Source organism: Chrysochloris asiatica, unplaced genomic scaffold (assembly GCF_000296735.1).
Source record: "Chrysochloris asiatica unplaced genomic scaffold, ChrAsi1.0 scaffold00212, whole genome shotgun sequence".
Lineage (NCBI taxonomy): Eukaryota > Metazoa > Chordata > Mammalia > Afrosoricida > Chrysochloridae > Chrysochloris > Chrysochloris asiatica.
Genome location: NW_006408730.1, coordinates 1,946,184 through 1,967,873, shown reverse-complemented (window position 1 = coordinate 1,967,873; position 21,690 = coordinate 1,946,184). Strand labels below are relative to the sequence as shown.

The 21,690-nt window shown below is 39.5% G+C and overlaps 1 protein-coding gene across 2 annotated transcripts in view; it reads right to left on the bottom strand.

The window, feature by feature from the left end:
- The window catches only part of UNC80 (unc-80 homolog (C. elegans)), a 306,407-nt gene that overhangs the window by 103,818 nt on the left and 180,899 nt on the right, over positions 1-21,690 (bottom strand). For both annotated transcript variants that reach the window (XM_006872739.1, XM_006872738.1), the window contains exons 28-34: positions 19,593-19,793; positions 9,067-9,174; positions 7,675-7,813; positions 4,941-5,122; positions 4,278-4,409; positions 2,716-2,902; positions 1,945-2,076 (exon numbers count right to left, since the gene is read on the bottom strand). In XM_006872739.1, the coding sequence (XP_006872801.1) occupies positions 1,945-2,076; positions 2,716-2,902; positions 4,278-4,409; positions 4,941-5,122; positions 7,675-7,813; positions 9,067-9,174; positions 19,593-19,793 (1,081 nt within the window). The remainder of the gene's footprint in view (positions 1-1,944; positions 2,077-2,715; positions 2,903-4,277; positions 4,410-4,940; positions 5,123-7,674; positions 7,814-9,066; positions 9,175-19,592; positions 19,794-21,690) is intronic.

Below are 21,690 nucleotides of genomic sequence, written 5' to 3'. Positions count from 1 at the left end.
TTCCCATGTTCTGTTTGAACAACTGCCTCTTGGTCCATGTACAGATTCCTCATGAGCACAATTAAGTGTTCCGGAATACTCATACTTTGCAATGTTGTCCATAGCTTGACATGATCCACAAAATTGAAAGTCTTTGTGTAGTCAATAAAGCACAGGTAAACATCTTTCTGATATTCTCAGCTTTCAGCCAAGATCCATTGGATATCAGCAATGATATCCCTCATTCCACATCCTCTTCTGAATCCAGCTTGAACCTCTGAAAGTTCTCTGTCAATGTATGATTGTAGCCGTTTCTGTAAAGTCGTTTACCTTTAGTAAAACTTTACTCGCATGGGATATCAAAGTGATTGTCTGATGATTTCTGCATTCTGTTGGGTCACCTCTCTTTGGAATGGACACAAATAGGGATCTCTTCCAATCAGTTGGCGACATATTTGTCTTCCAAATTTCTTGGCAGAGATGATTGAGGGCCTCCAGTGCCGCCTCATTTTCTTAAAATATTTCAATTTTTATTCCATCAATTCCTGGTGCCTTGTTCTTTGCCAATTCTTTCCATGCACCTTGGACTTCCTCCTTCAGTATCATTGGCTATTGATCATACGCTATCTCGTGAAATGGTTGAACACCAACCATTTCCTTTTGGTACAATGACTCTGTGGATTCTTTCCATCGTCTTTTGATGCAGTGCCACATAGGTTGTGAGTAATTAGCATTGGTCATTTGATAAAACACCTCAGGGATATGGAAAAGAGGATTGAGAATCACTGACCCATTTACTTCTATATAACTTATTGGTGATGACTTTATAGCTCAGGGATGAAATAGTATAATCATGAACCAGTGAATCCCAGCCAATTAGTTATCATTGTTGTTAGTTGTTGAGTCAGTGCCAACTCATGGTGACCCCATGCACAAAACAATGAAAAGGTGCTTGCTTGGTCCTCTACTATCTTCAAGACCATTGTTTTGACCTCTGTATATTGAATGCCTTCTGGCTTACAGGTCTCGTCTTCTATTCTATTGTGATCTACTGGACTCCAACTGGTTAATTTTTAGAATCAGATCGCCAAGCATTTCTTCTTAATCTTAATATAAGCTCCATTGAAATCTGTCTTCTCTGGATGACCTTGTTGGTATTTGAAATACCAGTAACATGATTTCTAGTATCATTGTTGTTGTTGTTAAGTGCCATTGAGTCAATTCTGACCCATATGCTCGACTCTGCATAGGGTTTTCAAGGAGTGGCTGGTGAGCTTGAACTGCTAACCTTGCAGATCAAACTAAATTCACAGTCAGTGCATTAATCCACAACGCCACACCAGGACTGTAGAATCACAGTAACATGCAAAACACAGTAGGACAAGCTGGCAGATGGATAGCGGTATTCATTATAGGAAAATATATTTTTAACTTCTTGAAACTAAAGAGCATCACATGCTCCTCCTCCCACCCCTGGAGTAAGTTTTCACTAAAGGAGCAGCATAAGCTTTGGCCTTTCTATGATCATGAAATTATCAGAGAACAGTATTTTAAAGCATCCCATTGAGCCTTAGCTTCATACTGGAGTCACATGAGGAAGTTTCAACAACTGGTCCCACCTTCAGAGATTGTGATTTGGGCATTTTTATTAAGCTCCCCACTTGATTATGCTGTGTAGCCAGAAATGAAAACTACCAACTGCCTAGAATAACCTCTCCTGAACTTTTAGCAATATAATTACATACAACGTGATTAAAACAGAACCAGAGTCAATTAAAAAAAAAATCTGAGATAAAGTAAAAATAATCGTATTTAGCATACCACTTGGCCTAACAGATTTTTAGTATCTCAAGTCATCAAACAAGTTATTTAATGAAGATAATAATGAAGTGAATTTATTATCTGGAAAATGTTTTAAAATGCCAATGTCATGAAGAATCAATTCACATTTGCTGGAGGACACACCTTCTGCACTCACGGCTGAGCGCACTGACCAGACAGACCCTCGGCGGAAGGAGTAATTCCGGTGGGAAGTGCTGGACGTGCAGGAAGGACTCACAGACAGCCGGCGGGATGCCAGATTGGTGACTTCTTCTACTGGCAAAGAAAATGGGAAATGTGAACTTTGGTTTTATAACAAAAATGAACATTATAACACCTATATTTGTACTTTTATCACAAGTGTACACTGCTCTCAGAATATAAGTACAGGGAAAAAACTCTACAGAAAAAGTCCTCCACATTTAAAAAAGCTGGAAAGTCAATCACTGAATTTAGAATGACTGATAAATCATTTTCTGATAGTCACTGATCAATTGCCTGCACTTGTGAAGGTTGAAAGTCGTTAATGGATTGACTTTATTTTTTAATGATGAATGATACACTGCATTTCTTTAATCCACACTCCGGATTCTCCTGTTTCCTGAAGCACAACCATTACTTGACCTATTATCTTAGTGGGTCATTCAGTATGGAGCGCGTACTCCACTGGAACTAAGGAACATCACACATTCCTCTGAGAGGCAGACTTCATTACAGGAGTAACATAAGCTTTGGTCATGGTACCAACATGGAGAAAACAACTTCCTTCTTTCTTTGAGTGGTTGTCAGGAGGTGAGAGAAAGAGTTGGAGGAGGCAAATCACCTCATAAAATTGTCAGTGCTTATTCAAGACAAGTTCTTTCCCTGTGACTCAGCTCTCCCTGCCCTCCCAGTGGTCCCATGTGTAGAAGGCACCTTCTTCTTCTGGCTCTGAGTTGGGTGTGCAGGTGGGTTCATAGCAAGCCTCCTGGGTGATGGGGATGGCTGTGATGAGGCTGGCTTCTCGACCAAGACGTTTCTTCTCTTCCTCCTGTTGTAAGTTCTTTAAGATATGTTCAGCCCTTTGATGAGAACGGGATACAGCCCGGGCAGAGAAAGATTTCTGCGAAGACATGAAGGCAAGTTGACTTAATAAAAAACACTTCTGTGAGGTTGCAGGCATAAAAATGTTCAAATGAGTTACACAAAGGTCTGTCCTTAGGAAATGTTAAGAGTAATCATGCTCTCTAACATTTTTCATAGAGTTTTTTATTGTTTTTTTTCTACCAAGTTTCCAAATTGTGTGCAACTTAAGTTATTCTTTTCACTCAATTAGGATAATTTTTCAAAGAAGTCTATAACTTCTGGATTTGGGGTGATGATCAATGATCCATTCTTTAAATAGTTAAGACAAAATTTTTTAAATGTTACTGTTTCTTACCAAATATTTTTGAACTGGTTCTAAATGAAGGACATGTGTTTATTAGCTGCAAAGGCATAAAGGAGATATGTCAAAATTTCTAACAAAGGACAGCAGATTCTCCTGTGCAAAATGACTATTCCATTTGTGTCTTAATCATGATGATTAATTATGCTGATACATGTTCCAAGAGCTTTGGGAACAGGGTTAGTTGTCTTAAAGCCAGGATCTTTGGAGTTTGTTGCTACCAATTTGAAAAAAAACAACAACAAAACAAAACATCTTGATTACAACAGCCATATCATATCCCTGTGTCTAGAGACAATTAGTGGTGTTTCTCTCTCTTCTAAAGGTTTGCTTTCATAGAAGCCCCCTTTGTGCTGCATCTTAACATAAGAAATAAAGGTTTCTTACAGGGTTGCTATGAGTCAGAACCTACTTGATGGTATTAACAACAACAACAACAATGATGATAAATGGCACAACAGCAATCTAGGGCAATTGATGGGTCACATGCTATCTTTCCTGTAATAAGAAACAGGATAAGAACCATGGGATGAGGAAAAAAGAACTGGATATAGAATCAGGGGACTTGGTTTCAAACCTGTTGTGAACTAGGTTAGAGAGTGTACATGGCTCTGATGAACTAGTCTTCAGTACAGGGGCAAATGCATTCTTCTACACTCTTTCAGAGTTTATATCATTAACTGTCAGGTAGCTTACATATCATGAGGTAAATTAAATTTTTGTGTGTATGTATAATAAGTAGGGACAAACATGCTACCTTTAATCAAGAAATCAATGCACAATGTTTAATTTATTAACTTAATAAAGTGGCTGCTACTTTGATTATAAAACAAAACAATGTTGGGCTCAGAGGTCTGCAAATGCTCACTACCAGATGTTAATTCCTTCTGTTCTATTGACAAGAACAAAGACCTTTTGTGGCTGATTTTCTGTGCCGTTATTATATTTTTATGACAAAAATAAACAAATGATTTTGCAGACTCAGTAGTCACTCTTTTATATGTGCATCACGGAGCCAGAAGACATAGGAAAGAAACATCCTGTTACTCACAGACTGGTCTTCATTAATGGGGTCCTGGACACTCCCACTGCATTGAGGGACCCATGGAGGGTCAAACATGGGGACAGATGGCATTCCAAGCACTGGCGATGGTAGAGTGAAATTTATACTGGGTGGCGGGATCTGTTAGTTGATATCAGAAGAATGTGGTGAATAAGATAGAAAATAAGATCAAATGTGTCTGCAGTATAATTACGAGACAATCTGTTCAGTGTTAAGGATCGGATTCTCCAGGGAACAAACAGGCATCATGGAAAATGGCTATACGCCCATATTTTCTGTTATAGAACATAGAAAGAACTTTGGAGTTCAGTTTACTTTTCTGTAAAATTAAGGATTTCTCTATTGGTGTCAATCACCCTATCTTTTCAAAAAATATTTGGCCAGTTATACTTCCAAACCTCTTTTATATGCATATCTCTGGGGATGATAGTGAGGTTTCAAGGTTTATGAGTATGCAGACTTAATTTTCTTACTCTGTATTGTATGTTTCAATTTTTTAACATCAAGAATTCATTCATGTATGAATTAGGTTTGCATATATAATTAGGGGAGAAGAAAGAAACATTTTTTTCACCATACACTGTGGCTTTGAGATTCAAGAATTGGAACTAGATTTACTTATGTAATTCCTAGCTGCAAAGACTGCCTCACCTTAAAAATCTGCTGTGCTCCCTCCTCCATCCGGGGCCAGACCTGATAGCGAAACCTCCAGAGTGTGTGGAATTTGAGGACGGCGTTCAGCCTCTGCACAGTCTCTGGGTGGTGGAATTCTGACATCAGCATGTCAGACACGGCCTCAGGAACTTTCACGGCACACAGCAGGAACATGGCGGCTAGAAGCAGTCAACAGTACACAAACTAAACATCTCCTAACTTTGTTTGATTACAGGGGGTGAGGGAAAGTTAAAACTGTGCCTGTCTCCTGAAAATCACTCCTGGACTCTAATGGAGCCAGGCCACCACCACTGGCAGAAGCAAAGCTGTTTCAACCTATGGAAGCCAAACATTCTGTGTGCCACCAGTCTTTCAATATCTAGTAGGCAGTGTTGTCCCTACAGTTGGTGTCACTGCCCCCAAGACCACAAAGAATCCTTAGTAATGTTTATTATCAACATTAATCATAAAATGATGTGTGCAAAATGTTGTCGTTGTTGTTGTTAAGGGTGGTCCATTCGGTTCCAACTCATAGCTACCCTGTGTCGGGTTTCCAAGGCTTTAAATCTTGTGAGAGCAGAAAGCCTCATCTTTCTCATTTACTCCATGGAGCGGTGGGTGGACTCAAACTGCGGCACTTGTGGTTCCCAGACCAGTGCTTATCGTAGGGAGCCACTGTGCTCCCATGTGACAAATATCAAATGTAAACTGCTTAAATGTAGTGTTTCTTAGATTACATGCGTGCTAACAACAAAATTGTTTCATAAATTCTTTCTACATTGAATTACATTAGTTACAATATTATTAGTAGCCAAGCAGAAGCCTTCTTAAATTTTTCTCCTTTTCCTACTTATTCCTAATTACTAGTTTATTCTCAACATCAGTTGTTGATATAGGTTCACAAATATTAATGACAACAATATTGTAGCTAAAACACCCGAAAACTTGACAAAATCAGCAACTACAAATCACTGCAGCTCTGAAAACAGCAGCACATGCTTGAAGCATGAAGCATGCAATCTGAGGCATCATTGTAACTGGGTAATAATGACAGCCCGACCGACCAGAGCACTTTAGAGAATTCAAAACGGAAACCAGCACAGAGTTGTTGCCTTGCAGGTATATTGATCTGTGTAAACTGGGCTTGTGAAAACTGTTTTTGTTGCTCTAACTATGAAGATATTTTTATAAAAATAATAAATTTCTGCTTAAACTGCACAAAAATCTAGTAGACAGTGATTTTGGTTTACCTTTTCTAACAGTCTCACCTGGTGCAGTCCACAGCCCCCCTCCCCCACCAACCTCTGTGCTCTCATGCTGTTGTTGTTAAGGATTATCCAGTTAGTTCTGACTCAGAACAACCCTGTATTGGGTTTCCAAGGCTGTAAGTTGTTATTAAGGCATAAAGCTTCATGTTTCTCCTGCATAATGGTTAGTAGTTTTGAACTGCTGACCTTGAGGTTGTCAGCCTGACTTGTAACCGCTATGCTACCAGAGCTCTTTAGGACAGAGTAAAACTACCCATAGAGTTGTCTGAGAGTTACAGAAGCAGACTCTCATCTTCCTCTTGCATAGTGGCTCCTTGGTTCAAACCACTGACCTTTTGGTGAGCAGCCATATGCTTTAATCATCATGCTACTATAAAGCTCTGTAATCTAAGCCACACTCACCTGATATTAAACCTGTGTTTTAATGAAAGTAAAGATATTCACTGCAGTATTGTATAAAAGAGCAAAAAGCTGAAATCAACCTAAAGTTTCGTTAAAGGTCTTGATTTAATAATTATGATATGCCTATTCATTCATTGTAGTATTTACTAGCTATTAAAATGATTGAGAAAGAACTATAGACTGATGTTGTGTGGCTCTGTGGGTTAATGCACTGGACTGCAAAGTCAGTTTGAACCACAATGTTGGCAGTTCAAGCTCACCAGCTGCTCCTTGGAAACTGTATACATAGTCGCCGTGTGTCAGAACTTAACAACAAACAACAACAAATATAATAACTAAACAATGAAAGGTATACAAGTCTCTGTGGCATATTTCCATTTGTGTAAAAAAAAAAAAAAAAAATATATATATATATATACTTACATATGTATACATGCATAATGGGCCCTAGATGAATTGCTGATAAACTTAAAAACTTGCTGCCTCTGGGAAGAGGGACCAGGAGTAATTGGGAAAAAGGACAAAATATTTTACTTCATATGCTTTTGTACTATTTGACTTTTTTTTACCATTTGTATACCTCAACTAAAATAATTATGTAAAAATAAAGGAATCAGTAAAAAAGACAATGAAGTACACAGATTTTTAAACTATCACTTACTAGCTATCTGACCTTGGACAATTACACAAATTTCAATAAATTTGTTTTGGTATTGTGATTTGGACATATAACATTTAATAAATCTAATGATAGTGATTCCTGGTAAATGTAGGAAAAACAGCATATACAGTTTTATCTTTTGTAAATATAGGGCAAATATATGTCAAGGGGAAACCATAGGTTTCATACTGGTCTTATGTAAACCACATAGTGAAATCCGAAGGATGCACCTAGAACCTGGGTCTGTTTTCTATAGTGCACAGTGCTGTCTGTAGTTGTAGAAATTAACATCGACCTGACCTAGTGAGTGAATGGAATGAATTTCCTTCTCTCTTATTTTAACACTTGGATCAGTAACAGCAGTGGCGGCATGAGCAGGTCCCATGTGGTCTTTGTTTACCTGCTGCCCCTGCCATGTGCTCATCCATGCTGAGCAGAAGCTCCCAGGCAGCTGGCTGGATGTCTCCGTACATCTCCTCTGTCAGAATGGGTGCTGCCTTGATTAACAGAGATAAAGGAGCAGGTGACAGGCTCATTACCTGGAAAAGATGAAAACCATGTTTTAAAATCTTCTAAGGCGCTGATTGCTGTACTCCTGAAATTGGAGAACCGTTCTCCGTGCCTTTGAGTCTCTTTACTTTCTTTATCTTAAAGTTCTGTCTAAAATGGGCACATACTAAGTTGGCATGGCATGTACTAAGTTTCGTATCTTATGAGTTCTTTCACAATTAGAAAAACTATACTAATTTTATAATGATTTCAGTACAAAAACTGCTTACAACTACACAAAAATAAATTTCAGATTATTCTTTTTCTACAAGAAAAGAAAGACTTCAGTAAACACATACTTTTGCCAAACATCCCAGTGGACTTTTAAAACATGCATTTCCTTCCTATTAAGAATTGATTTCCACTGAAAAATATATGCAACCTCTACCTTACGAAGGAGTTTCATTTAGAAAGTAAGTTTTCTAAGCCACTGTGAACCTGAAAGGAATTTTCTCTGTGAGACAGCATTATACATGAGGCTATGCCCCAGGTTGGGCCATGGAATCCTATTTAACCTACCATTTCAGATCATTTAAATGATGAAAGTAAGTTGTAGACAAGTTTAGGCCTTAACCATCATTTCAAATCCCAGAAAAACAGATTTTTTTTTAATCCTGAATAAATGTATTACGATTTAGGGCTTAGGCAGTAATAACAACATAACAACGCATCATTATAATACACACTGGGGAGTTTGAGCCTCCAACTTTGTGGTTCAAACCGACCTTGTGATCCAGTGCTGATCCTACAGCACCACACCAGAACTTCAACAACGATGCGTTGTGTACTGATTGGGGAAGGAAGTAAATGTACTATACCTTTTAGTTGAGGCAATAACCCTTTACGATACATCCTATAGTTATAATCCCTATTGTATAAATAAGGTGATTAAGATGAAGGGAAATTTAGTAACTTGCCCAAAGTCCCAGAGCCAAACCAGCAGAGGTGGGCATATGACCCCAGACTGTTTCATTCTAAAATCTGTGAATGTCACCATAATGCCCTAGTGGGAAAGTAGCTTGACTTTGCATTTCCAGTCAAGCTCCCAAGACATTTGCAGTTTAGCTAGAAGGACATTTTTCCTTGCACACTTGGTGGCACCCTTGCCCACCAATTCAAGGGGTTTTTATACTAACACTGCATTACATGTTGATATTGCATGCTCCAAACATTAGTAAACTAGATATGTGAAGCTCCCTCTATACGAATGTTCCATGACTGTGTCTGATCCAGCTGTCAATACCTGGAGTCTGATGTACTTAAGCATTCCAGAATCTTTTTTCCCTTCCAGGTTGGCATCTGAAACTCTCTTCTTCAGAGAGGGTGTCCTCAGGCATGACTTATCGGAGCACTGAAAAGAACAGGAGATAAGCGATGAAGACTGTTTTCCTTTTGCAAAAAACCAACAGTGCTGTGTTTCCCCCAAATTCTCCAAATGGCCATCTTTTAATAAAAGGGATGATTTGAAGTCCTATTGTAGGCCAATTCTCTCTGAAAGTTAATTTTGCAACGAAATAGGAGGTTAGAGATATTTAGCAGCAAACTCCTCTTTTATTACTGAGGAAGTTGGGATCTAGACCAAGTCACAAAATTAGTTATTTGCAGAAAACAAAGAAAGGACATGGATGGCTTGATGTCTATTCCAGGGCTAATTATACCCCACTGAACTATTAAAAAGATAGTTCTTTAAAAATATTAAGTCATTCAAGATCCATTCACTAAGTTGGATGCTGCCAATTGAACCATCTGACCATGGAAAAAAGAGAAGGTTTCACAGAAGACTGTTAGAAAGTTCAAGGTAAAAGCTAGGGTCATCAAGAGAGTATAAATTCATAGTATCCGTGATCTAGGCCTGAATTGTTCAGGTGAAATGGTTTCTTTATAAAATACGCGTCTATAGGAGTCCTGGAGTCCTGATGTGGCGCTGTGGGCTAATAGGTCAGACTGCAAAGTCATTTGAACTGCAAGATCAGTGGTTCAAGCTCACCAGCTACTCCTTGGAAACCCTATACAGGGTTGCTGTGTGTCAGAATTGACTCGTCGACACTTAACAACAACATAGGAGTCTTGGTGTGGTTCTGTAGGATAAGCACTGGTTCACAAGGTCTGTTTGAACTGCAAGGTTGACAGTTCAAACTCACCAGCCACTCCTCGGAAGACCTATTCAGTCTATGACTCCAAACCTACTCAACAGCACTTATCAACAATAGGAGGCAGCGATCCATCTTTCAAACTGTTTCCTCAAGTAGGATCAAAGTAGACCCAACTCATCTGCATAAGCACAGAAAAAAACAGTTTCCTCCTCTGACTCCCTAGAAACCAAAGAATGGATAAACACAGCAGCTGGGAAAAGCCTTCATCCTTGTCCTTCCAGTGACAGGCTCTTGTTTATTTATCCTGAGTCCTGAATCTCCCTATTTCTATACTCCAGGCTGTACACACAGGGAATCCTGCTCCTTGCACAGAATAAATGCTCATTTGTTTTCCTAGTGCCAGGGCAATGAAATAATTTCTCCCCTTATGCCAAGAGGAAAAACTGAACTGCTTAATGATTTTTTTTAAAACAGAGCTTCACAGTGTTATAGATGGAGATATTTTGAAGGAAAAGGCAAATTAGAAAGCACATGAATGTTCCAAGAAAGTCTTTAAAAAATCTGACCAAAGCAAAAAGGCCTAAGACAATGCATCTGTTATGTGACTGGTTTGGAATTAACGTTTTAGTGAACTTAGAAGCAACTGAACAGTGCTTGCTCAGTCTATTAAAAGACAAAAACATGAGGATACATACTTAGGTGAGAAATCATGTATTGCTTCTGTCTTTAAATGTAAAAGCAATATATAGCATAAATGACATGCCTATTTTACATAATTAAAGTTATTTTTTTCAAATTATGTATGGCAACCATCTTCCATATAAATGTAAGGGTGTATCTGGATTCTTTTTTAAAAGAGTCCAGTTGCTTCAAAAGTGACAGTTCTGTATTTTTATTCCTATTTATAAAACAATATAAGTACATATTGTTGTTGTTGTTATGTGCCGTGGAGTCAGTTCCGACGCATAGTGACCCTGTACAGGGTTTCCGAGGCTGTAAATCTTTACGGGAGCAGAAAGCCTCCTCTTTCTCCCATATTAGAATATCTGAAAAGAGAAAAACGATGAAGAAACCAAAATTCCCTATAGAGCTACTTCTTGCTTATTGACTGTCTGGTTATCTGACATTTCCCATTTAAGACAACTCTGAAAAAATCTCAGGCAGTGCCTCTGATGGTCTGGGCCCCAAGTGGGGTCATGGCCAAGCACAGGGTGTTCTCTGCAGGCCACTCTGAATGATGTACCATAAGCCCCAGCGACAGCTGAGGGATGGTGGCCAACTGGTTGTGGGTGGACTTCTGTTTGTCCTCGATATACTCTGGCCATGGAGGGTGCAAGTCAACAGCAAGAGAATTGCAGGGGGAGGTCAGGTGAGGGTCTGATGGTACCAGAGAGATCAGTGAGAGGATCAGAGGGAGGGAACTGTGCAGGGCTGTGGGAATGGGGTGGATGGAGGAAGAGTGAGGTCCAGCCCATGGTGGGTGGCAGGAAATAGTGCAGCAGGAGGTGGCTAACACCCAACCACCCCCAATGCACCCCCAACTCCTCTAGAGCTCTGTAGTTGTGGGGAAAGTGTGGTGGGTAAGGCAGACCCACTGCAGCACATGCATGCTTAATGAGCAGTAAGCAACCAGCTGGGAACACTAGCATGGAAAACAGGGTGAGCCCCCCATCAACTCATGCAATGCTGATTCTGCATAACAATCTGGTCAGGAGGACTTAACAATGAGGATAAATTAGGAGTGGCTGCAATTCCCAGGCCAGCCACTAGCCTCAAGTCAGTTACTTGCCACAAAAGATAATTGACTAGGAAGCAGAATATTTAATTATTTTAATTAAAATATTATGCATTCACTTAGTTATGTGATAATATTTATTAAGAGTTAACCACATGCCATGAATTGGGAATATGATGAGACGCCAAACACCCAGGGTTCCTGTCCTTATGTAAGAGAGAGAGGCAGCAAAAGCAAACATGAAAAAGCAAGGCACGCAGAGAAGGAAATACATACCATGTGAGGGTGGTAAGATGAGGCTGGCTCATACGCTTGATATCACAAGGTATTTAAAGTTTGTGAAAATTTGAGTCAGCCTACCGGACTGTCTAGGTAAGGGATTTATTCACATTTCTGGGAAGTAGCATCATGGCAATAGATAGATAGATAGATAGATAGATAGATAGATAGATAGATAGATAGATAGATAGATAGATAGACAGATAGATAGATGATAGATAGATAGATAGATAGATAGATAGATAGATAGATAGATAGACATAGACAGACAGATGCCTTCATGCCACAGTGAGCTTATGTCCAATAGAATGAAACACTGCCTGGTCTTGAATCAGCTTCACAATCTCAGGCCTATCCGAGTCCATTGTTGTTGTTGTTGTTAAGTGCCATCGAGTCGGTTCCGACCCATAGCGACCCAGTACAGGGTTTCCAAGGGGTGTAAATCTTTACGGGAGTAGAAAGCCTCATCTTTCTCCCGCGGAGCGGCTGGTAGTTTCGAACCGCTGACCTTAAGGTTCGCAGCCCGATTCGTAACCACTACGCTACCAGAGCTCCTATCCGAGTCCATAGTTGAGGCTATAGTGCAATCCCATTTCACCAAGGGATTCCCATTCCGTCATTGGTCCTCTACATCCATAAAAACAGTGCCCTCCTCTAGGGATCGATCACTCCTGAAGATGTGACCAAAGAAAACAAGTAATATACAATATGCAGTGGTGATGTTTTCATGGGCTCGTTTTCAAAATTAGATCACCAGGCTTTTCTCCCTGGTCTGCCTTAGTCTGGTAGCTCTATTGGAATTTGCCCACCACCTGCTGGGTTACCTTGCTGGTAACTGAAATACAGGTAGCATAGCTTCTAGCATCATAGCAACACACAAGACACCATGACAGATGGACAGACAGGTGGTAAGACAAGCCAGTAGAAATGCAATGATAATCCATAAAATATAGTCTAAACTCTTGTGCCTCAGACATCTTTGATACACACATAATGAACATTTCTGTGGGAAGTCATTCTGGCCCATGAAGTCAAGATCCAGTGTCTGGTCTTGATTTCACAACAGTGTTGTCCAGAGTTTTATAAAAACATTAGTCCTGCAAGAAATAATTTGACTTCTTGCCATTTGTATTGCTTCACACAAATTACTGACACTGTATCTTTCTTGGGGGAAGCAAGTTTCAAATTTTATCCTGTTACCCTTCGGATTGAAAAGAAACAATATTCATCATTGTTTGTCATCATCACCCATTTATTTTTATCATCAAGGATTAATTGAAGAGCTGCTGAATTTAGAACACAGTACTAGACAAGATACAGACATATAGGAGAAACTGAAGAATTCACTGGTGAAGGTAATATATACATACATATAAGATGATAGCTAATAAAAGGCCCTGAAATTTAGAAGTGCACTAAAATTAACTAACAGAATGTGCAGTGAGTCTCTGAGCATTGAAATGCAGATTAGCAGATTGATCAAAGTTACATGAGTTACAAAATGTACTAACTGCCACAAATATATTCTGCCACAAAAAATCAATTAAAAATGAAATGGGAATAAAATGTCAGTTGCTCATGAGACTTGATTCTAATCAGAACCACTGCTTTTATCCTTGATTTATTGCCTATTCTGTTTTCATTTTGGCTCTGCAAGTGTGGGCATTGTTCATTTATGTGACAGATTCAGAACAGGTAAATGGAAAAATGATAGAACAAAAGAGCTTGAGCAGGAGGCTGACATTTGGAAATCAAGTGTTTATCACAGGAGACACTGCATGCTTTCTGCCCTCCACTTGAATGACTCATAAATGCATTAAGAGTGTTAGCTGTTGTTAGCTGTCACCGAGTCATCCCTGACTAATGGCGGTCCCATACACAACAGAATGAGACTTTGTACCATCCCCATGTTCACTTACAGACTGCTCCACTGTGATCTATAGGCGTTTTACTGGCTGGTTTTTGGAAGTAAATATCCAGATCTTTCTTCCTAGTCCTTCTTAGTCTGAAAACACCACTGAAACCTGTTCAGCATCATAGCAACGTACAAGCCTCCACTGGCAGAGGTGGTGGCTGCTTCAGTGTGAGGTGTATGGCTAAGGAATCAAATCCAGGTCTTCCACATGGAAGACAAAAATTTTACCACTGAATAGAGGATGCTAACTTTTGCCCTACTTTCTACTTCCCTTTCAGAAATGTAAGAGACAGCAGGCAGTTGGTAAGACTCTCTTGTAGCTTCAGGCCAATATCGTGGTTTGGCTATAGGTGAAGGACCCTAGAACTATAGCCTCTTATTCTCCATTATAAGTGAGATACCAGTAGATACCATGCTCAATATAAGATATATGATGGTGTCAGCTCTGAAGGAATTCATGCTGCAGTGGATAAGGAAAAATAGTATCACAAATAGCTCCATTCTTCAGTCAGAGTCAGAGTAATTTAAAACCTCTCAGTATTTCCTATTGCTCATAGGATAAAGACAAACATCTTTACCACACAATCTGTTCTCTATTTGCTTGCACAGCCTCATCAAGTTCCACAATTCTCTGTGCTTCAGCCACATTCCTTTATACTCAGCTTTTTGGCTCTGGTTGGAAAATTCCATACCCAACTCACACCTATACATGCTGCGGCTCAGATGCACCTGTCACTTTGTTGGAGAAGCTCTCTATAGTTTTCCTAACAAGTTCAAAACCCCATTCATAAGACCTCTCCTACCTTATGCTTATCACCAGTGCAATTTTGCATCTGTTTAGGAGGTTCATTTGACGAATGTCTGTGTCTCTAACTACACTGTGTACATCAGCTGAGGACAGAGACTGTGCCTGTTTTCCCCATTATTTTAATCAGTGCGTTGTATGGACTCAGTATATTAAAATGTTGCTGAATGGTTGGATGAATGAATACATTAATACTTGAATGAAGAATTTTAAAAAGTACAAGTAAAATGCCATTATAATTTAGAGGATGATGGTAAGAAGAAAAACAGCATTTACTATGCACCTGCAGTATGCCTTGTTCTTAAGACTTGTTGTTGTTGTTGTTAAGTACCGTGTAGTCGGTTCTGACTCATAGTGACCCTGCACAGGGTTTCCGAGGCTGTAAATCTTTATGGGAGCAGAACGCCTCATCTTTGTCCCAGGGAACCTCTGGTAGTTCTTAACACTCAGGGGATAAAAAAGCCATCACAGAAGAGATATGTATTTTGGATCTTGAAGGATGTTTGCATTTGGCCATGGACAGAGTAGAGGTGATTGTATAGTTTGAACAAGGGTAGGATATTAATGAATTTCAGAATGCATACAGAGAACAAAGAACAATTATTGAAGCTGTGTATTTTTTAAAACTTCCAATATATACAATTTTCTCTTAAAACTAAGGATGTTTTATATAAAGACACAAATTATCTAAATGGAAATGAACTTTTTTTGAATATAAGATCACTTACATTTGCCATATACGTGTGTGCATATTCATATATATGTTTATATGTAGGTATGCATATATACAAACATATTTTTTTCTTCTCATGTCATAATTTAGCAGTTCATGCAGTTTATTCGTAACCTATATTGAATAATTCCCCACCTTTGCAATTTGTGTAATTTAAATAACATGAAATTCAATAGAATCTAGTTTAAAAAACACCTTTCTTCAATATTTCAGATTTCTAAATTAAAGTCTAGCTGAATATATTTCAGATATGAACTAAGGGTAATGCCAATCTTTCTGAACCTCAACTTTTTAATCTATAAAATGGGGGAAATTATACCACCTGCACAAGGTTTGTAAGAACAAACAAAACACCTTTGTCAATGATGTATCTCTACCTTATGCCCTGACACATGCATAGAAGAAATTCTCAAAGACAGCACATTTATGATCTGCATAATATATGTAATTGTTTCTTTCAGAATCTCTTGCATGTAAAAAAGTATCTTCAGTGAAAATGTATTACTTTCATAATTTAAAAAGTTTCAATAGAAAAACTCTCTTCTTGAATGCTAAAGTATCAGACACATTGCTACACCACTCAACTGTACACTTTTCTTGTCAGTGTTCGTATTCTGTAGTTGTTTAATGTGAATATAATACACATACACTCTAACCTGGCTTGTAAACATCTTAGGGAGACAATCCTTTGCTCCTACTAATCTAGTTTCTATTCTTCCCAGAATATCTGGTCTAATATTGTGCCCACAGCAGGTCCATAGTGAATGCACGTTGGAATGAATAAATGTTACGTAAAAATCTCTTTGTATAACTACTCGGGAGAAGCAGGTAGTAGCACCCAGTGTTTGGTTATCTTGCCTATTCATGGAGAAGTGGACTAACTCGTGTTTTCCTGGCAGACTCACACTGCCCTGGTTACTGCCTTTCCTCTCAGTTTATTGCTCAGGGTACTTGTTGGGAAAGTGCAGCTGAGCGCTCAGAAAGTGTAAGAGTTTCTGGAAGGCATTTCCTTTAGTCTGATTTGACATTTTTTTTTTTTTTCCTTAAATAGTTGCTGTTGAATCTGTTTCAACTCATAGCAACTCCATGTGTGTAATACTAGAATTGACTCCACAGGCTGTCAGTGGTGGTAATCTTTTAGAAGTAGATTGCCAGTCCTTTCTTATGAGGCACCTCTGCATGATTCAAACCACCAACCTTTCGATTAGTAGCTAAGCACCTAACTATGTGCTTCACCCAGGTTACTTTTTTTTCTCCTGTGAACAGTTGGGCCATTTATGACTTATTTCTTCCTATACAACAGTATCAATTTCTTATTGCCGCTGTAACAAATGACCACTAATTTAGCAGCTCAAAGCAACTATTTGATCTTACAGCTGTGGAACTCAGAAACCTAAGATGGGTTGACAGGGCTGTGCGGTGGTTGTTTTTTTTTTTTGTTTTTTTTTTACCGGAAAAAAATTTTAAGGGTTTTATTCCGGTTTAAAAAAAAAAAAAGCAGGTGGGGACAGGGCACATGATTTAAGAGAGTCTGAATATCCCTAAAGCTCTTATGAATGAAAAACCGCCATCGTGAAATCCTCCTAATGACCTTTTTTATTATTTCAAAGGACAACAGGCAAGACTAACATTGACTAGCAATAGTGCTACCACTCTAGACTATCAACCAAACACAATTAATATTGTCACTAACTTCTATTGAGTACTTTCAAGGTCTCAGATGCCATACTAAACATTTTACTTAGGTTAATTCATTTCTTTCTCAACTTCACCCTACAAAGTGAATAATATTAATACCTTTACTTTATGAAGCTAAGACATAAAGTTTAAGAAGCTTATCCAGGTTCCCATGGTTTTTAAGTATCGGTCGGAATCCAGAACCTCTGCACTTAACCAGAACACATGAGGTTCTAGAAGAGATCACTCTTTATTATCTTTTTGTCTTTAATAAAATGACCAGGGAATTCCAGGAGACAGAGGCCCACAAGGTAAACGGGGGACAACCAGGCATTCCAGGCATAAAGGGGGCCATAGATCCTGCAGGACCACCAGGAAACAAGAGCTCCATGGGAACCCCCGGCCACCAAGGCCCTCCAGGTTCTCCAGACATCCCTGGCACTTTGGTAAGTGGTGCTTAACCTTGTTAAGTGCCGTTGAGTAGGTTCCAACCTATAGCCACCTTACGGTTCAAACTGACCTTGCAGTCCAGCACATTAGCCCACAGTGTCACACCAGGACTCCATCCTGACTTATAGTCACCATGTGTCACTTCTACAATGAAAGTAATCAAGGTGGTACTAGTGGTGGTTATGAGCTACCAAGTCGGCCCTAAGTCAGAGTGACCCCTGTAGAGGGTTTCTGAGACTGTAAATCTTTATGGCAGCAGAAAGCCTCATCTTTCTCCCTTAGAGCAACTGATAGATTGAAACTGCTGATCTTACAGTTAGTAGTTAGCAGTTCATAATCCACTACATTACCAAGGCTCCTTGAAAGCAATCATGTTGTTATTGTTGTTGTCAGGTGCCATCGAGTCAGAACCGACTCATAGCACCCCCATGCACAGCAGAACGAAACAATGTCTGGTCCTGGGCCAACCTCACTACCACTGCCACCCTTGAGTCCATCAATGATGCCATCTGGCCGATCCATGTCGTTAGGATGACCCTCCATCTTACCCAGCATGACATCCTTCTCTAGCGACTGTTCCTTCCTGACAATATGTCCAAATGAAAGCAATCTTAACAATGTTGAATTAAATAAAAAGAACCTCACCTGGTGTCCATGAAAGTAACAAGATTTTCCGAATTGTACAAAGCCATGTTTCTCTATTTAATAGGAATAGGATCATATTTACTAAAGTTATGTACCTCTGCTAAGCAGAGTAGGAATTAAATTGTAACTGCTATATTAATATCTTCATGTTGTTGTTAAATACCATTGAGTCAATTTCAACTCGTAGTGACTCTGTATAGGGTTTACAAGGAGCAGTTGGTGAGCTTGAACCACCGACCTTGTGATTCAAACAGACTTTGCAGTACAGTGCATTAATCTATAGCACCACACCAGGACTCCAACATCTTCATAACACTGTTGAAATTGAGTACTAATAGAAACTTCCCCTAACTGTATAAAGCCATGTCTCTCTATTTAGTAGGAATATGTTCATATTTAAGTTATGTACCTCAGCTAAGCACTTAATATATACATTACCTCATTTGATCCTTACAACTAATCTGGGAGGATAGATGTTCATTCCATCTCACTTTTGTAAATGCAGAATTTGAGATTGACTTTTCCAAGGTCACAGTTATGAAGTAGTTTGTATCCAAGTCTGGCTTCTTCCTAAACAAGTCTCTCAAACATGATAAATAATGTCTCCTTACACGACAGAAAACACACATCTGTTTCATATGACTACTCCATTTTGTTGAATATCAGGTGTGCAAATTTGCCCTTGTAGTGTTTTTTTAAGTTTTTATTGTGAGGTTTACAAGGGAGAACATCAGTTTTACATTCATCCTATTGTATTTCGTTCCTTGATTACAATGTAATCATTGAAATGATTACAATCCCTTCCTTGCATCATCAAATAACCAAAGGGTATACTCCACAGCCCCCCCACCCCCACCCACCCCCAATCTAGGGCTGTGTGTTTTGGAAGCTCCAGAGAGAACCTGTTTTCTTGCTTTTTGTGGCTACAAAGCCTTCCGGCTCTCCTTGACTTGTAGCCTACATCACTCTAACCTCTACTTCTGCCACATTTTCTCTGCCTTTGACTCCCTTGCTTCCCTTTCTCACTTATAAGAACATTTGGATAATTATATGAAACTCACCCAGATAATCCAGAATACTCTCTCAATCTCAAGATCCTTAAATTAATCACACAGTAAAGTCCCTTTGCCACAGGTGAGCACACATTCATATGAGGATTATGGTATTGACATCTTTGTGGGGGAAGGGGCATTGTTTTATCTATCATCACTCCTATGAATTCATATTTATTTGTAAGAACAAAATCTACAAATAAATGTCATGCTTGCTCATAGACATGAAATCACACCATTTGTCTGTCTTACTCTTGTCTTCTATTTTGTTCAGAAGCACACAGACCAGTATCTTGGTTTCTATAATTGCAGTTTCCTGACACTTTTATTTCCAGGGAAAAGATCTGTAGGACATCCTTCACCCTATCAGGATGTGTTCGCTCACCTCTTTCTGCTTCTTGCCCCGCAGACCCACACTGTTGATGTTGTTGCTCTCCCGGAGCGAGTCCACCGTGTCTCCGTAGAGCAGCTTGATGGCCCTGACCAGCCGTGCACAGGAGCGACTGTGGTGCAGGTAGCAGTGTGGGTGGCAGTAGTCAACGTGGGTACAGATGAAGCTTTGCTGATTGCACAGCAAGATCATGACCTGGAACACAGACATCACTGAAACTAAACCTGGCAACCAGAGCGCAGACAAACTGTGAACGTTTATGTGGGGTGGGCAAGTCAGGTGGTAACGTTCCTTGATGGATCTTGATGTCACAGTACATCAGTAATTTCCATGAAAGAACAAAAAGCAATTTCTGTGAATGAACACAGCTTTTCCACTTGCTCTCTTTTCTTCTCCCTAAATTAATACTTGACAAAAGGACCTCTTTGAAACAATAAAAATACCCGATCATCCAGAACTTAGACCAAATATTGTGGGTCATAGGGTTTCCAAGTATTGCAAAAGGAAATTGTGAACTTAAAAACGCATTTCTCCACCACCACCAACCTCCCCCCCCCCAACACACACACACACAAACACCTTCTGTGTAGTGGAAGGAGCCATATGGCAGAACATAAACTGAGAAGATCTGTCCCAGAGGATCTAGCTGGCCTTTGGCTGTGGTATGTTTTTATCTCCAACTCACTTTTATGGAACTTGAAACCATTTCTGCGTCTTCCACCCTAGCCTAGAAACTTTAGTTAGCACTTGAAGCCCACTGCAGAACTTTGCTTTCTTTCTGTACAAATTGATTTTCTTCTGTCTTTTGGTCTACTCTAGCCTTTTACTTGTGAGTGGATCTATCTTAAATCCTTATGACCCCTAGATTTCCAATTACAATTCCAGAGGTTAATTCATTTTATTTGAACGATTTAGGATAAAAAGGAAAGGCCCTTAGTGACTTGAATTGCCTTCCTAAAATGGCAGTAGTATACACAGAGCCGTAAGACTAATTCAGTTTGCATTATCTTCTGAATGCCTCCATCTTTCCTGAAACTAATTCCTATCCCTATACCTAGTCTGTGTGAGTTTGTGTCGAGCTGGATAGAGAACACAAAGCAAGCTTACATAGGAAGAGGCACTCGTACCTGTCAGATAGTTCCATTGTTTTTTCATTGTATTTTTTCCACAAAATTTTTGTAGCCCCTCATATATTCCCTTTCCAATCATGAAGGAGTCATTTATTACTACTGAGCAACCAAGAGAGCCAGGTAAAATACATTACATAAAGGCACCAGATAGTTGGAGAGGTGTTAGAACATTCAGAGTGAGAGAGAGGTGGAGAGAAGGGACATTGAGTTGTGCATGGTGTGAACTCATGTCACCTTCTTTCAGAGCCATTGGCTACGTTTTTAGGTAGAAGAAGGCATGAGGCAAGACAGAGCTTTAGGCAACCTGACAGGGACTTGAAAGTAAAAAATTAGAGTTCAGGATTTCCAAAAGAAGGAGGGATTGAGTGGCCAAGATCCAGGAGAGAAAAAAGGTTCTGTGAGGACAGACTACCACTTGGTGCTGGTTTCCCTTCTAGGCATTTGCTGATTGAGTGGCACAGGACAAGAAGTGAAGAAGTCAAATAAGAACTAAGAGTGGAGATTTGGGGCAATTTCACTGTGCTGGAGAAACAGAAATTGGAGTTCCCAGACCATCAAGAATGGGGGTCTTTAGGATATATCCCAGACTATAACTGGGACCTTCAAACGCTTCATTCTAGAAGACGTGTATGTGAGATAACCAGAAACCATCCAAGTTCCAAATCAATTTGTCCCTGATTAGACTGAGATGACCTCCTTCTTTACTGTCTGCTAGAGGATAGGGTACATCCTCTCTGGATGGAGGTAGCATTGCCTGCAACTGCTGAAGCTTTCATCCATCACGTCTAGTATGTAAAGTTGCTAGGCATAGTGATGGGTAGGACCAAGAGAAGTAACAACAATTGATTCAACCTTAGAGGTGACCAATATATTGAAGTTATCAGCCATGAATTTAAACATAGATGACTAATTACGAATAAGGGAGCATGGTGGCTCCACAGGCTAAGCACTAGATTGCAAAC